The 16,324-nt window shown below is 32.0% G+C and overlaps 1 protein-coding gene across 1 annotated transcript; it reads left to right on the forward strand.

The window, feature by feature from the left end:
- The first annotated feature begins 271 nt into the window (after positions 1-271).
- On the forward strand, positions 272-9,355 carry LOC134726221 (probable polyketide synthase 1). The gene is made up of 4 exons (XM_063590623.1): positions 272-470; positions 1,649-1,830; positions 2,918-3,134; positions 3,861-9,355. The coding sequence occupies exons 1-4, from the start codon at positions 272-274 to the stop codon at positions 9,353-9,355; spliced, it is 6,093 nt and encodes a 2,030-aa protein (XP_063446693.1).
- The last annotated feature ends 6,969 nt before the right edge of the window (positions 9,356-16,324 follow it).

Below are 16,324 nucleotides of genomic sequence, written 5' to 3' on the forward strand. Positions count from 1 at the left end.
TTACTAGCTATATATTTTGTATTAGTGCCACGTGCGAGTATTGTATATGCGCACATGTAGTGTACCAAATTATAAACTTTGTACAAAATTGATTGTTTATGAACAAACTAATTGAAATGTAAAGAATAACGATTTGTTAACTTTGCATGAGCAGTGATAAACATAATTATGTTTCTGAGTCACCCGGATGCCCCTTATACAGTTCAACACCAAAAGTTAATCCTGATATATAATCGATCGTATAATATATACATTTTCCACACTAGGTGCAATGAATGACGACTTTTTGATTGGACTTCCCAATACAAGACATGAATTAAACAACTTTGTTGTCACTGGTATGGCACCGAGTATCACATCTAATAGAATTTCATATTATTTTGATTTAAGAGGACCTTCAATGACACTAGATACAGCATGCTCCTCTGCATTAGTTGCTGTTCATCTTGGATGTCAGTCGATTCGCTCCGGTAAGTATTCCTTTTGTTATGCGAGGATCGCGTAATAGCATATAAAATTAAAAAGACGAAAATCAAATTTTTAAAAATTTCTTATTTAAACATGTTTATCAAAAAAATGACAAAACAAGTAGAAGCTTTTTTATAAAAAGATTTTATTATTGTTAACACAAAGACGATACGTATTTTGTACAATAAATGATTTTGGTGAAAAGAAGTGCCATATATAAATTTCAGTCTGCAATATTTTGTGAAAAAAACAAATGTATAATTCCGTTTGAGTATTCCAAGATACTTGCTATAATAATAATCGTTAGCAATATTCTATGCAAAAGTTCGACAGAAAGGTCTCTAAAATCTAGAAACATTTTCCTTATATTGAAATTTCAGAACATGTATATATAAATAAAAAAGAAAGAAACATATAGGTTATATTCATTGCTTAAAGAAAGTTGACAATAATTCAATGAATATTTAATATTTAAATATTGAAGCAATCATTTGTGAAAGGAATTCATGAAATTAAAACAATGCCGGTTCGGGCAATACTGCAAATAACCATATGAATCTTTCGAAATATTATCGATCATACATTGCTACACCAGATCTTTTTACGGAGCCTCTCCTTCCACATAGTGCGTAACGGTTTTCGCCATGATTGTGGAATTCGGTCAAGATGGTCTTATGTTAGACAGCCCACCAACACAGACTTGCACCACAGAAGTGATGGACCAATTCGTAGTAACATACGCCGAAATAAGCATTTTGCTTCTACCAGCGTGAAGGAATTTCAATGTAAATGTTTAAATGTGGTTAACATCATTTTTAAGCGCAAAGTACATAGATAATCTTAGCCTAAAATATTCCACCACCGCAACACACCTCACGAAACTCAAACAATATAGGAAAGGATTTATTTTGACCTACGCAATATATGAAAAGGTTAACATATTAAAGATCTAAATTATTGTGGGTAACATAACCCAACAGACACCCCCTATCATCTAAAAATTGACGTCCCCCTCCGAGATTAAAATCACCGACAACACTTAATACCTGTTGACTTGAAAGATCTTAATTACAATCAAACCACTTCTCCTTATTTCCAACAATTATGTTCCCTAGTTGACATATTAATGCAATTTCTCTTCAACTGCAATTTTTAAAAGTAATTATCATGTTAATTGTAGGTGAAAGTGAAATAGCAATATGTGGTGGAGTAAACAGTTTATTGTCACCATTGCCTTTTATGGCACTGAGTAAGGCAAAAATGATTTCCCCAACAGGAAAAAGTCGTGCTTTCTCGAAGGATGCAAATGGATATGTTAGAGGAGAAGGTTGTGGAATTGTCATTCTAAAAAACTACAAACAGGTACATGCAAGCGCATAATAGTCATATATTGATAGTAAATATCTAGACAAATGAACATTAAATTATTTGAATATAAAAAAAAAATTAATGCGTCAAAAACGATTGAGTCTCCTGAATTGAAACGATAATTGAAAAATATGTGAACGATATCCATAACAAACTTTACAAATTAGAATTAACATGGAAATCATTAAAGAATTGCTGAATTTGAATTACACTAAAACATAGTTTTTTTAACAAGAAAATTTACGCAGATCTAATCAAATAAAGTAATTTCACAAATTTTGATGTTTTCTTTACATTTGTTAAACACCTAGTTAACAAAACCCTGAATTTAAGTTGAAAATCAAAAGTCTGAGATAAATGAACTTCAAATTGGTCAATAGAACAAGAATTCGATTAACAGATTATCAATCAATAATAATACTTTATTCCGAAAGCAATACAGCTTATAGGATTCATATACACAATTTTACACCAATATAAGAATTTCACAAGAGATATATAATATATATATAAATATAAGGTGTGCATGAAAGAACATATAATACATAATACAAAATACAAAATACAAAATACGAGCGGAGAATGATATGATACTTAAATAAAGTGAGAACAAAAATATTATTTACTGCAATTAAATTCTAAGTTTTTCAGCAGATTTTAGAAATATACCTAAGTTATTCAATTCTTTAATATTTCTGACAGATAACAACTGGATAAGTTTGAATGTAGAAGGATTTCTCCAATAATACTTTTTTATATACTTTTCTCGAATCTGACTATATTTTTTACATTCAAGTATAAAATGGTATTCATCTTCAATAGAGCTAGTATTACAATTTGTACATAGTCTATTATTTTTATCAACATTATAATATCTACCTGTTTCTATACTCTATCAAAGTAATTTGTGTTGTCTTTAGGTGAAACAAATTTTATTTTCCCAGAAAAAGGTGTTGAAGACTTAAGAAACGTTGTGTACAAGTTTTGAAAAATTTCAATCAATTTAAAATAAGTAATACGCGAAATAATTTTTTACTCATAAGACATCAATAAACATAAAATAAGTGTCTTTTTGTTGTAGACTGTATCGATCGATTTAAAATTTGACTCATTTTTTATGCAGGCACAGTTGGATGGCGACCAGATTTGGGGTTTGATCGCAACAGGGTGTAATCAGGACGGCCATACGAATACTCCGATTACTGCACCATCAAGCAAACAACAACAGTCACTTCTAACAGATATGTACTCTACATTTAAAGTTGATCCAGCAACCATACAGTATATTGAAGCACATGGTAAATATAACATTTCTAGAATCGTCGACCATGAATAAGAAAATGAGAGCTTAAAATGTTCTTTTTCGCTACCATAAACCAAAACCGAACAAATATATACATTAAATAAATTGATAATGAAGGAAGGTATGTTTTTTATAATGTTAAGATATTTTACGATTTGAAGATATGTTTTGTAGCGAGAAGACTTCCTCTCAATTCATAAAGGAATGTTTTATTGTTGTTTAATGAGATTTAGGATTTGACTTTGTGCATAGAAATAAATAGCTTTTATGAAAATCTAAATTCACTTCAACGATATACACACATTCGTGTTGAATGAATGAATGAATGAATGAATGAATGAATGAATGAATGAATGAATGAATGAATGAATGAATGAATGAATGAATGAGTGAATGAATGAATGAATGAATGAATGAATGAATGAATAAATGAATGAATGAATGAATGAATGAATGCATGAATGAATGAATGAATGAATGAATGAATGAATGAATCAATGAATGAATGAATGAATGAATGAATGAATGAATGAATGAATAAATGAATGAATGAATGAATGAATGAATGAATGAATGAATGCATGATCAAATGAATAAACGCATTAATCGATCAATCAATCAATAAATAATTGAATGAATCAAGGAATTAATGAATGAATGAATGAATGAATGAAGCAATGATTTGTGATTTGTCGTCCGAATAAGTACTGTTCTTTTTCAGGTACTGGAACTCCAGTTGGCGACCCAATTGAAGTGAAAGCCTTGGCAACATTTTTTGCCTCGCATGTTGAAGGCAATAAGATTTTAATTGGTTCAGTGAAAACAAACATAGGTCATCTTGAGTCATCGGCTGGAACAGCAGGTTTGATAAAAACTCTTCTCATGATGAAACATAGACAGTTTGTTCCATCTCTTCATTTTAATAAGGACAATGCAAATCCTGCCATTCCCTTTAATGATATCCCGCTACAAGTTACAATAGATGTTACAGATTGGAAAGCCTATCCTGACGGATCAAGGATTGCATGTGTGAACTCTTTTGGGTTTGGAGGTACAAATTGTCATGCAATTGTAAAACATATGCAGAACTCAAGGTCACCACATACTAATCAAAGCGAATACGTTTTGATTTCCTTTTCTGCAAATAGTTTGGAAGCTTTAATGAAAACAACAGATCACACACAAAAATGTTTAGCTACGTCTCGATATAACCCCATAGATCTCTCTTATACATCTTTGGTAAAACGGAACCATTTCACATTCCGTATGCAATGTGTAGCTTCTAATCAAGAAGAATTAGAAAAAGAAATTTTGAGAAAATCCTCCAAAATCGATTCTAGAAAGATCGATGGTACAATAGAAACCAATCTGGTTTTTCTATTCTGTGGCGTAGGAACAGTGTGGAAAGGTACATGTCAGCAGATGTTAGCTACGTACAAACATTTCAGAAAAAAGTTTCGAGAGGTAGACGAAGAACTTCAAAAATATACTGATTTTTCTCTGTTTGATGAAGTTCAAAAACCTGAAGATAGTATAGCAAGTGATCCATTTAAAGGCCCATTGATAATTTTTGCCTGTCAGGTTTCTTTATTTCATTTATGGACAGTTTTAAAAGTACGACCTAACGTTATTATAGGCCAGTCTGTTGGAGAAGTAGCCGCAGCACATGCTTCTGGATGCTTAAGTCTAAGTGATGCAGTGAAGATAATATACCATCGGTCTTTTCTTTCTGCTAAAGCGAGGGGTGGTTCCATGATGGTGATAGGTAAATGCAATGTAAAGGAAATTCATTCACTTTGTACAGAATACAACAATAAAGTTTGTATAGCAGTGTACAGTAGCGAAGAAGCTTGTGTCGTTTCTGGAGACAAGGATGCAATCCAAGATATGAAGTCTAAACTGGATCAAGAAATGCCACATCTTTTAAAGAAGGAACTAGATGTTGGTTGTGCTTATCACAGTTATCACATGAATACTGTTAGTAGGGAAATTGAAAACAAGTTATTCGATATCTCAGGGAATGCACCAACGATTAAATTGATATCAACTGTTACAGGTACAACAATCAAAGATAATGCAATGGGATTGCCTTCGTACTGGACAAGAAATTTAACAGATCCTGTTTTACTTAAGAAAGCAGTTGCATGTGCCTTACATAAAAATAGTATAAATGTCATTGTAGAAATTGGTCCAAAGCCTGTTGTTAAAGCTCACCTGAAAAATATTACAGACTTTCACGCCATTTCTATACCATCTATGAACCAACCAAAGGAACAATACACTTTTACCTGTGCTCTTGGTGATCTGTATGAGCATAGAATACATGTTAAGTGGAGTAAACTATTTAAAGGGGACGAAAATGTTGTTGACATTCCAAGATATAAATTCTTTCGCGAGGCAAACTTGGTCAATGCTGATTCGATGAAAGCAGGTCTAAGACTGGAGTTCAAGAAATCAGACAATCACCCTTTTATATCTGAGGCACCAATGTCAAAGGATTTTCGAGTTGATATAAACCCTAACACCGCGCCTTATGTATATGAACATCGTGTTCATGGAAGAAAAATTGCACCCGGTGCGCTTCATGCTGAAATTGGACTAACAGTCGCTACTAGGGTTTTAAGTTTGTCGTTTACTCAAATTGAACTAGATTTGCAATTTATACGTCCACTAGCTGTAGGTCAAGATCAATCTGTTGAATTACGTGCAATTATCACCGACAATATATATTTCGAAGTTAAAAGAAATGCAGATACCATTTGCAAAGGAAAAATGAGTAAAGCAGGACGACAAGTTTTGAAGCACATCAGTCTTTCACAGGTCAAGAAAAGATGTAAGACTCAAGTCAAGTCATCAAGTTTCTATGGCCTTTTAAAAATAATTGGATTTGAGTATGGTGAAAGTCTTACGGTAATTGGTGACTGTTTAAAATCAGAAGACGAATATGTTGCAGAAATGAATTTACCCCCTTCCATTTCAAGCTGCTTAAATAGTCATAGTTTCCACCCATCTATTCTTGATGGTGCCTTGCAAACGGTCGCTCTTTGTTACGCCAATATTCAAGAAAATGAGTTGCAGAAGAGACCGATACCAGTCAGAATTGCCTCCTTAAAGGTTTATAAACCAATGGAACCGAAAATGCATATTATAGGAAAACGTATGAAATCAACCTCAAGCGGTATCAGCTTGAATCTTTTCATAGTGAATGATGATGGAGAGATAGTCATTGAGATTAAAGGATACGAGATTAAAAACATCGCACAAGGCGTACCACAGGAGAACATTAATGACAAACTCTACAAAATCATTTGGAAACCAATTGACAATAGCCATGAGCAAAGTAATGAAATAAGAAAAATATTTTCTATAACGTTTACAAATGATGCTAAACAGATATTAGAAAACATTTTCAAAGACGAAAATCACTATATTGTATCTTTGCCATTTGATTACGAGAGAATAACAATACAAGAACTGTTGGAGGTACTATTCAAATACATGGAAACTAAATTTGAAAGAACGGAAAATATTTCACATATTTTGTTCTTTCCCGGACTATCGTGTAGATCTATAGATCAGAGCACAGATGAGATATTTACTGCTGTAAAAGCATCGTGTGTTGTACTTGCCAATTTAATACAGCATCTTGTTAAGGAAAGAATGGGCGAAATACCAACGTATATCATAACGAAACAAACACAGATGATGGTAAACAATGAAGGTGAATCTTGGGTTAATGTTATAGGATCTGAGTTATGGGGCATGGTGAGATGTATTCTGAGGGAGAGAATATTATCAAGTTTACGCTTGATCGACTTTGATAAAGAAGCAGACCTTTTTCTACTGAAGGATATAGTATTCAAATCGGAAAGAGGCGAATTTAAAAATAATCCTGAATTTAAAATACAAGGACAGCGTTTGTACAAAAACCAAATTTTCAAGTGTTTGGTAGAAGAACCATTCTATAGAAAGAGCACATATAATTCAAGAGAAATTGTTGAACTAAGATCAACTCATCACGAAACACTGGAAAATCTTATATTTGTGCCAACAAAAGACTATATATATAATCACAAAATGCCCTCTAACCTTGTGAAAATGAAAGTAACTTCCGCATTTATAAGTGATATATGGACACCAAAAACCTCCACACAAGCAGCAGCTGATTTAAACCCTTGGCTATTTCATTCAAAGGATGGTCATCAAATTATTTCCTCCGAAACGATCGGCCGTCTAGAGCACGACACCATTGTGTACACTGAATCTGCGACATGTTTTAATAGTTCCAAGATTGGCGCGCAAATTTGCTCAAAGCATGCAGAATATGTGACCTGTTTTCCTTGCGCTGCGTCAAATGTTATCAACGTACCTGATAAATGCATTTTAGAAAAAAAACTTTTTCCAAAATACATACCAGGAATGCTTTTAGAAATTGTCATGTACTTTGCCCTTGTCGAACATATCAAGGATAATACTCCATTGGTAGCATTCTTGGATCAAGACATTTCATTAAACAGTCATTTATTGGAATGCATTTTTCAATACTTCAAATACAAGTTAATGTTGTACAGGAATGTTGAGTCCATAAAAACAGCAGTAGCATCCAGTAGATATCAAATTATTCTTTTGACAACCAATATCAATGAAATAGAAGAAATTTTGAACCAGTTGGAAAGTATGAGAGTCCCTGTCTATTTCTTTTCCAGTCTAATGAGCAAATCCTTAGAAAGAAATATTCGTCATAAATTTCCAAATGTATCTCTCACTCAGATAAACTGTGACCAGGTACTTTCTCAAGAAACGTTGACAAATACCATTCCAAAGGTAAAAAAGTGGTTATCATCAAGGCAAATAAAGAATAGCTTAGGACAAATAGAGTTACCTCCATGTAGGAATGGACATATTTTATCGTTTGAAAATTTTTCAAAAAATACAAATGAAATAGTTGCAGAAAGCATACCTGTGGCAAGATTCCAAGGACAACTGTTTAGTAAACACGCTCTATATATCATAATAGGCGGTCTAACGGGATTAGGTTGGGAAATACTTAAAGCGATCGCTGCAATTGGTGGAGGAGTGTTAGTGAGTATTTCCAGAAGACCACCTAATGAGTTACAACTTCAGAATATAGATATGGTAAAAAATAAACATAGCTGTCAAATAGAAACTCTTCAAGCTGATATTTCAATTTTTTCTTCCATATCGAACGCGTTTGCACAAATCAGAAATTCTTTTCCAGAGCAAGAAATAAAAGGAATTTTTCATGGTGCAGCTGTTGTCGATGATGCTCTCCTACCTGATATGACGGAACATAAATTTGATAAGGTCCTTAGACCAAAAGTTTTAGGCACATGGAATCTTCATCTCTTGTCAAAGGATTTACCACTTGACTACTTCATCTTACACTCTTCAATAACATCAGCATTTGGAAACGCTGGTCAGACCAATTATGGTGCAGGAAATTCCTTTAAAGATTCAATTGCAATGTTTAGAAGAGGTATTGGGCTTCCTGGTCAAACAATCAATTGGGGTGCTCTGAAATTAGGTCTAATAGATGAAAAAACTGAAAAACATCTTGAATCACAAGGATTTCCGACTATGGAGGAAAGTGACATAATTCAATGTTTTCTTCACAGCCTATTTGTAGACCCGGAACAAATCATATGCGCAATAGTTGATTGGAAAACCGTATTGCACGTATCACCAGACATGTTGCACATAATTTCAAGAATCCAACCAATAATTGATGATCTAAATATTCAATACTCAACTCGTCAAACAGGACAGAATTCTTCTTACATTCAGGTCGTTCAGACAGATGACTTTCAAAAACTATCAACAAAAGAAAGGAAGGAAAAGATAGAAAAAACATTATCTCAAATTGCAGCTGAAGCATGCGCAGTTGATATAACAATGATTAAGTTAGACACAAAGTTTGCTTCTTTGGGAATGGATTCAATGAAAGGAATGGCTTTTATCAACAGTATTTACAAGTACATCAGTTGTAAAATTCCTGTCCTTGCTGTTCTAGAAGAAGAATCAACCATAGCAAGTGTCGCGGAAATCATATTGGAACAGATTCAGGTTGAAATAAGCAAATTTGAAAATCCAGCAATTGGAAAAGATGCAATGAAAAAGAGTGTTATGACTGAAAAGGTGCAAGACTTAAAGACAGAAAAGTTGAAAGAGAACACAAAATTACAAGGTAATTCTTAAACGTTAAATTATAGATATTTTCAAAGAACAAATATATTGAAATTGTGTATACATGACACCAGTAGACTACAAAAGACATTATGTGACGTTCGGATTAAAAACTATTAAATTATTAGAAAACTATGATTTCAACCCCCTCAGGCAATGTTGACCGTAGATGGATTTGGCTAATATTTGATTACTTTTTGGTAATCTTGCTCTTCATATATCAATTGTGTGGCGCATAGTTCATACTTCGTTCGTGGTGTTGTACATCCATGAACCGTGTTATTCTGTGGTTTACATGTTATAATATACTAGTATATCACTTATACATGTGTTTCTCTGTCCTAAATGTTTTGGGGTTTATTTGTACTTTATTCCTGTCACGTAATGTTGTCATTTTAGAGGTATTCTTAACATTGCCATATACACAAGGGGATTGGCTAGACATTATGAACTTACATTCCTTTTGTAGTAGAGTGGAATTATGTTTTCTGGTCTGTCCGTCCGCCCGTCCGTTCGTCCGTCGTACCGTCTGTGCGTCAGTTCGTCCGTTCGTCCCACTTCAGGTTAAAGTTTTTGGTCAAATATAGCTCAACATGCAGACTTCTTATACGTTCAGGTATTTCACATCCAATTTTTTATTGAAATATTCTTTATAAAGCACAAAAATGTCAGTATTCACCTCAGAAACTAACAAAACCTTTGATTGAGACTTATTAAGAAGGAATATAATTACGATACTGTTGTCAGGTCATTAAAGATGGCGTTAATATTGATTCATTTATAGGGTGTTTGCATCGGAACTAAACACATTTATAAAAAAAACAGTTGTTGGCATGACACGGGTTATGTTCTTCTCATATATGTTATGATGGTATGATACTAAACCCCTAACGGGAAGGGTTTTTCCTGATATTCATATCATGAAATCATAATCTTTCAATCAGTTTAATTAAAGTCTGGCGCTGGCATGTCAGTTAACTGCTAGTAGTCTGTTGTTATTTATGCATTATTGTCATTTTGTTTATTTTCTTTGGTTACATCTTGTGACATCAGACTCGGACTTCTCTAGAACTGAATTGTAAAGGTGCGTATTGTTATGCGTTTACTTTTCTACCTTGGATAGAGGTATAGGAGGGGGGTTGAGATCTCATAAACATGTTTAACCCCGCCGCATTTTTGCACCTGTCCCAAGTCAGGAGTTTCTGGCCTTTGTTAGTCTTGTATTATTTTAATTTTAGTTTCTTGTGTACAATTTGGAAATTAGTATGGCGTTCATTATCACTGAACTAGTATATATTTGTTTACGGGCCAGCTGAAGGACGCCTCCGGATGCAGGAATTTTTCGCTACATTGAAGACATGTTGGTGACCTTCTGCTGTTGGTTTTTTTTTTCTATGGTCGGGTTGTTGTTGTCTCTTTGACACATTCCCCATTTCCATTCTCAATTTTATTTGATGAAGCTGAAGTCCAACCAACTTGAAACTTAGTACACATGTTCCTTATGATATGATCTTTCTAATTAAAGAGCCAAATAATACTTCTGACCCCAATTTCACGGTTCATTGAACATAGAAAATGAAAGTGAGAGTTTCAGGTTAAAGTGTTTGGTCAAGGTAGTTTTTGATGAAGTTGAAGTCCAATCAACTTGAAATTTAGTACACATGCTCCCTATGGTATGATCTTTCTAATTTTAATGCTAAATTAATTTTTTTACCCGATTTTACGGTCCATTGAACATGGAAAATGATAGTGCGAGTGGGACATCCGTGTACTTTGGACACATTCTTGTTTATTATTGTTATTCGACCAATATATTTCATAAGGACACTAATTTTACTGTTTTACGACAGCAGCCACGTAGTTTATTTTGGAAATTGTTGTTTTGCTGTAAACAAAAAGAAAAAAAAGTATTAGTTGCATTTGTATTGTTAAACAGATATAGAAACTGAGGTCGTAAAACAAAGCGTTCTATAAACCAATTTGCTAATTTCTCGGTAGCATCTGTTGAAAGTTGAAAATTTTCTTTTCAGTTAATACTGAATTCAAGAACAAGACTAGAGTAGCAGTAAAAATAAATATTTTAAATAGTACTTTACCAAAGCGCCTACAGTGCTTGACGGAGAATGGGGAGAGCGTCGTTCATTTCACAGACATCAAAAACTTTCAGATGATAGAAACAAAGGGTAAGATTGATAATTCTTGTTTAGCTGATGAAATGATTTATCTTTCTTTTAAAAGTTTAGTTTCGCTTCTTTTGCATAGTTGAGGTAATGCCATTCGAGGTTCTTGATATTGTTTTATTAAGCGATTTATAGTTTTACTTCCTTCAACTAATATTTCGCCATGTTGTTTGCTGTATTCGCCGTTTGATTTTATGTCTCATCTATGAAAATTTGTATATTGCAGGCAAGAAAGTTTTGCAATTAGAAACCAACAAAGAACGATACGAGTTCAAATCGTCTGATGTAGGGCAAATGTTAGAAATATTCACACAGCTAGAAAACAGCTTCGAAATTCCAAAATCAACGGATTTATAATTTATTTAGTTGAAGACAAGTTGTACTACAGATGTTTTACATTATTTTAACTTAGATAATTGTAGATTTAGTTTAACTATAGACGATTGAAAAAAACTAGATGTCACAAATATGAAACAAATGGCGGCCGCAAATTAAACAGGAAATATAGTTATTTAAAGATTGATAGCTAATAAGTTGTTTCAGCAATTTAATATGAGTATAGTTTTATCTATTCAAATTCTATTCTTTTTTTTTATATGCATGCATGTACATGTACAACTGATTTAGATATTTTGTTTTATCAAATGAATACATTCATAATTATACTTATTATCACCATTGAGGTTGTCATTAATTGAAAAAAAATTGTTGCCATTAAAATCATTGAACTGTTAAATTTGTCACGTTTCATGTAAGAACTTCTTCAACTGTATTTTATCAAATGTTTAATAATTGACGGACACAAACTATATTTAAAATTTTACATTTTAATTCTGTTATTAGAAATAAAACAGTGATTCGAATTGAGTATTACTACACAATATAACAATCATCCCGAATCTGAATGTTTTCCTTGTCTAGATGAATATTTCAATTTTCGAAGAAAGTTGATTCAGACTCACTTCCAATTGAAGATATACTTTGAATATATTATTAGAATTCCGAATATTAGAACTATTATAAATAATCCACACTTCACTTGGAATTCACTACTTTAATCCAAAGAACAAATTATACTCACTATTCACACTATATAGGAATTAATTATAACCGCTCAGAATGGCCTATACACCGACACTGAACAACAAATGGAAGTTTTTAACGACCTTGACTTTAAAGCTGGCTCATTCACTACTAAGGTTGGTTTATGTGTAAACATGAGAAATGTTCCATGGTTTGAAGATGCTAATCCAGACCATTTTTATCCACGTTGTTATAGACTTGGTCATGAAGAAGAAAAAAATGCATTTATAGGTAAGGTATTGATTTTGCTAATTGGAACATATTTTGATAAATAGAGTGGTTGAGGGATTCTTGAATTACATTTACTAGATTTATTTGTTTTTTGCAACTTTCAGCTTCCATTGATGTAAAATTGTCTTTATATGGAAATTTATCTGTCAGTTTGATAGGTTCTGCATATAAGCCTATATTGATTTTTTTTATTATATTGAACACTTAAATTCCTTATTCACTAATAGAATTCACAAAAGAGTAAATACACAAAATACAAATATTCAATAATGATTGAAATATGTCCTATGTAGCATCCCAAGTTTGGTTATATAAAATTGGCTATTTAAGGGATAAAATATCGCAAAATACAAAATAGTGAGGAACAAGAGGTATGAATAAGAGACTGAATGTATGTGCCTGTCCCAAGCCAAGAGCTTTGAATTCTAATTCAGTGGTTGCAGGTTGTTTAATAAATTATAGATTACTTAAATTTTTACAATAGGGCAAGATGAGGTTGTATAAAACACTGTACTCTAGTTTCTGTCAATTTTGATTGATTCAAACTTTCCAACAATCTGAAATGTATTATTACATTTGTTTGGTTAAATATTCAAGATAATCATGAGATCAACCTAGTAGACCTGAGTTTTCACCAAATTTGACTTAATCCATGTTTGCATTTCTTTAATCAAAACAAATGTTGGTTGATTTTTGATTTAAATAAAAAATCTTATTTTAGAAGGCAGAAAAAATGGACCAGATATATTAAATGGGTATTTTAAACTCTTAGGTCAACATTTTACTAGTACCGGATAATCAGAACGTATTTAAAATAATCTTTAATGTTTGAACATATTGAACTTTCAATTCTTTCAGTTTGCCAGTTGAAAATAAACTACCTGTGTAAAGGAAGTTTAAAGTAAAAAAATTGATATGATTTTCCTATTTTTGTCATTGCATCAAAAAATACAGAATTATCTCCCTTTAAATCCTTGATTATTTTTATATTTTTACTTATATCCTTTACATCATAATTTATTTATACTTCATAAATACATCAGATCAAAAAACAATTTTCATTGTCAAAACTAGATTGTCAACTAAGTTATGACAGCTGTGATTATAATAAATGCATAATGAATTAAAATTTGGTACCTTTCCAAAAAAACATTGAAGTATAAAAATACATGAATAGCTTACATGTAACCTGTAACATTTACAAACTTTAACATTTACCATATTTTTAATGAGTATATTCTGTCTTACAGAATACTTGCAGATAAATTCTTATTGTCAATATTGTGTTTATATCCATTAGTGTACTGTTGTCCTAGTAGTAAAGTACTTAGATAATGTTTTACCTGTGAATCATATACTTATTAAAGTGTGTAAAATAGATATATTTAAACTTACCTCACATATTTTAAACTGATAGTAAAAATAAATTTGTTTATCATACATGTATAAGTTTTATCCTACATATTACATATCACTTTGCTTATCAACTTGACATGTACATATTTCATAATCTTTTCATAAAACACAAAGCCGGAATATTTAGTTTGTGTGATTAGAATCGTTCATTGTTTCCTTGTATGATAAATATATTTTATAATGGGAAACAATCACCATTTGTTTCCTTATTGTTTATTTTTTCAAATGAAGATCAGATGTATATTGCACCTATTTATCTAATTAGAATAATAAGCATTTATAAACAACAAAAGGTTCTGTAGAGTTTGAGAAAAAATACTAGTTTGAAGAAATAATGAACAAAAGACTTACTCAGATGTTTTCAAGTGCCAAATTTTTATTAATTGTGAAGTTGAAAATTTCCTTCATTATTGATTTTAACAATTAAATATATATTTTATATAAATGTGCATTTGCAAATGTGAGGGGGGACAGGGGGTACCCGACACTGAACAAATGGAAGTTTTTAACGACCTTGACTGGCTATACAGCCCTTGCACGGTCGGCCGACACTGAACAAACAAATGGAAGTTTTTAACGACCTTGACTGGCTATACAGCCATTGCACGGTCTGAACAAATGGAAGTTTTTAACGACCTTGACTGGCTATACAGCCCTTGCACGGTCGGTACGGTCTGAACAAACAACAAATGGAAGTTTTTAACGACCTTGACTGGCTATACAGCCCTTGCACGGTCGGTCTGAACTGATTTCTGTGCGGTCTTATATACTACCTAAATGGACGAGTCCAAGTCCCAATTTAAGGGTTGTCAAGAAGGTTTGCTTATCACATGACTTAACAAGTCTATTATCAATAATGCAATAAAAGGGGTGTTTCAGTACTTAACAATATGTGCTCCTTATTTAGGAGGAAATAAATGTAACAAATGAACAGATTGACATGCTTTACCCATTTTCACTCCCCGGAACTATTTATATATGGTTGTAAGGTTGATGTATCATTTAATTGAGAATTTACATACAATTACATATGGACAATAAGTTTTTTTTTATATGAGATCCGAGCAAAAGCATATGTCTATGTATAATTTTACAGAAATGTTTTATGAGAAGGAAATTGTTAACATTTTATATTTGATCTTTAATTGTTGTCTTAGTTTTAAAAGAAGGTAGTATCTTTATTCTTTGATATTTATATTTTTATTTTATTCATTTCTATTTTAGAAAACAACTGATAACCTTTTTTATAATAATAAGAAATCTAAAAGTGTATTTCATATAACTTTTAATTTCAATTGTATTTTTGAAAGCGATATAAAAATTAAAATAATTAGAATTTTAACTTTGGGAATATTTTACAAATTAACTTGCAGTTTATTGTATGTATATACATGTATGTTTTTAAGTGTTTCATAAGTTAACTGTTTGGCAGGGCATTGGTTGGATTTTTAAAGATATTACTTAAATGTGTATGTATATATGTACTGTATCAATCAATGTGTGACACTCAAATAAAGTATACAAATGTGTCTTATCTTATCCTTAACTTACGGGCCCAGACCACAATTAATTAATGACCCACTGTGCGTCGTCCTACAATGCATATAATTCTATTTGATTAAGATTTTTTTTCTTGGCATTTTTCGTTCATTTCTTGGTTTTTATGGGGTTGAAATGAAATAAAATGGGTGAAATAAATTTTTGGATGTTGTATTTAAACTGATTTTGATATGGTAAGAGTGAGTATGCCAAGTGCAAAAAGATAATATTTACAGTTTTCGGAATATCTCTTGAATTGCCAATAGCGATAAATGGGTAATTGGCTAAATTTGTGTAATGCTGTCCGAGAGTGCAATCTTTCTGAATTTTAAATACAGATCTGTATATGTTTAGACTAGTACTACATGTATACATTACATAGACAAAAATATTTGACAAAAATATTTGGTGCACTTTTTTTTTAATGAGACAAAAAGTTACTAAAGACTAATAGAGGAATTAGCTGACTGTTTAGCTATTGGAATAAAGGGAAGAATCTTTAAAACTTTATAATCTACCAAAAATTTGAAGG

The sequence above is a fragment of the Mytilus trossulus genome, chromosome 7, assembly GCF_036588685.1.
Source record: "Mytilus trossulus isolate FHL-02 chromosome 7, PNRI_Mtr1.1.1.hap1, whole genome shotgun sequence".
NCBI classification, from domain to species: domain Eukaryota; kingdom Metazoa; phylum Mollusca; class Bivalvia; order Mytilida; family Mytilidae; genus Mytilus; species Mytilus trossulus.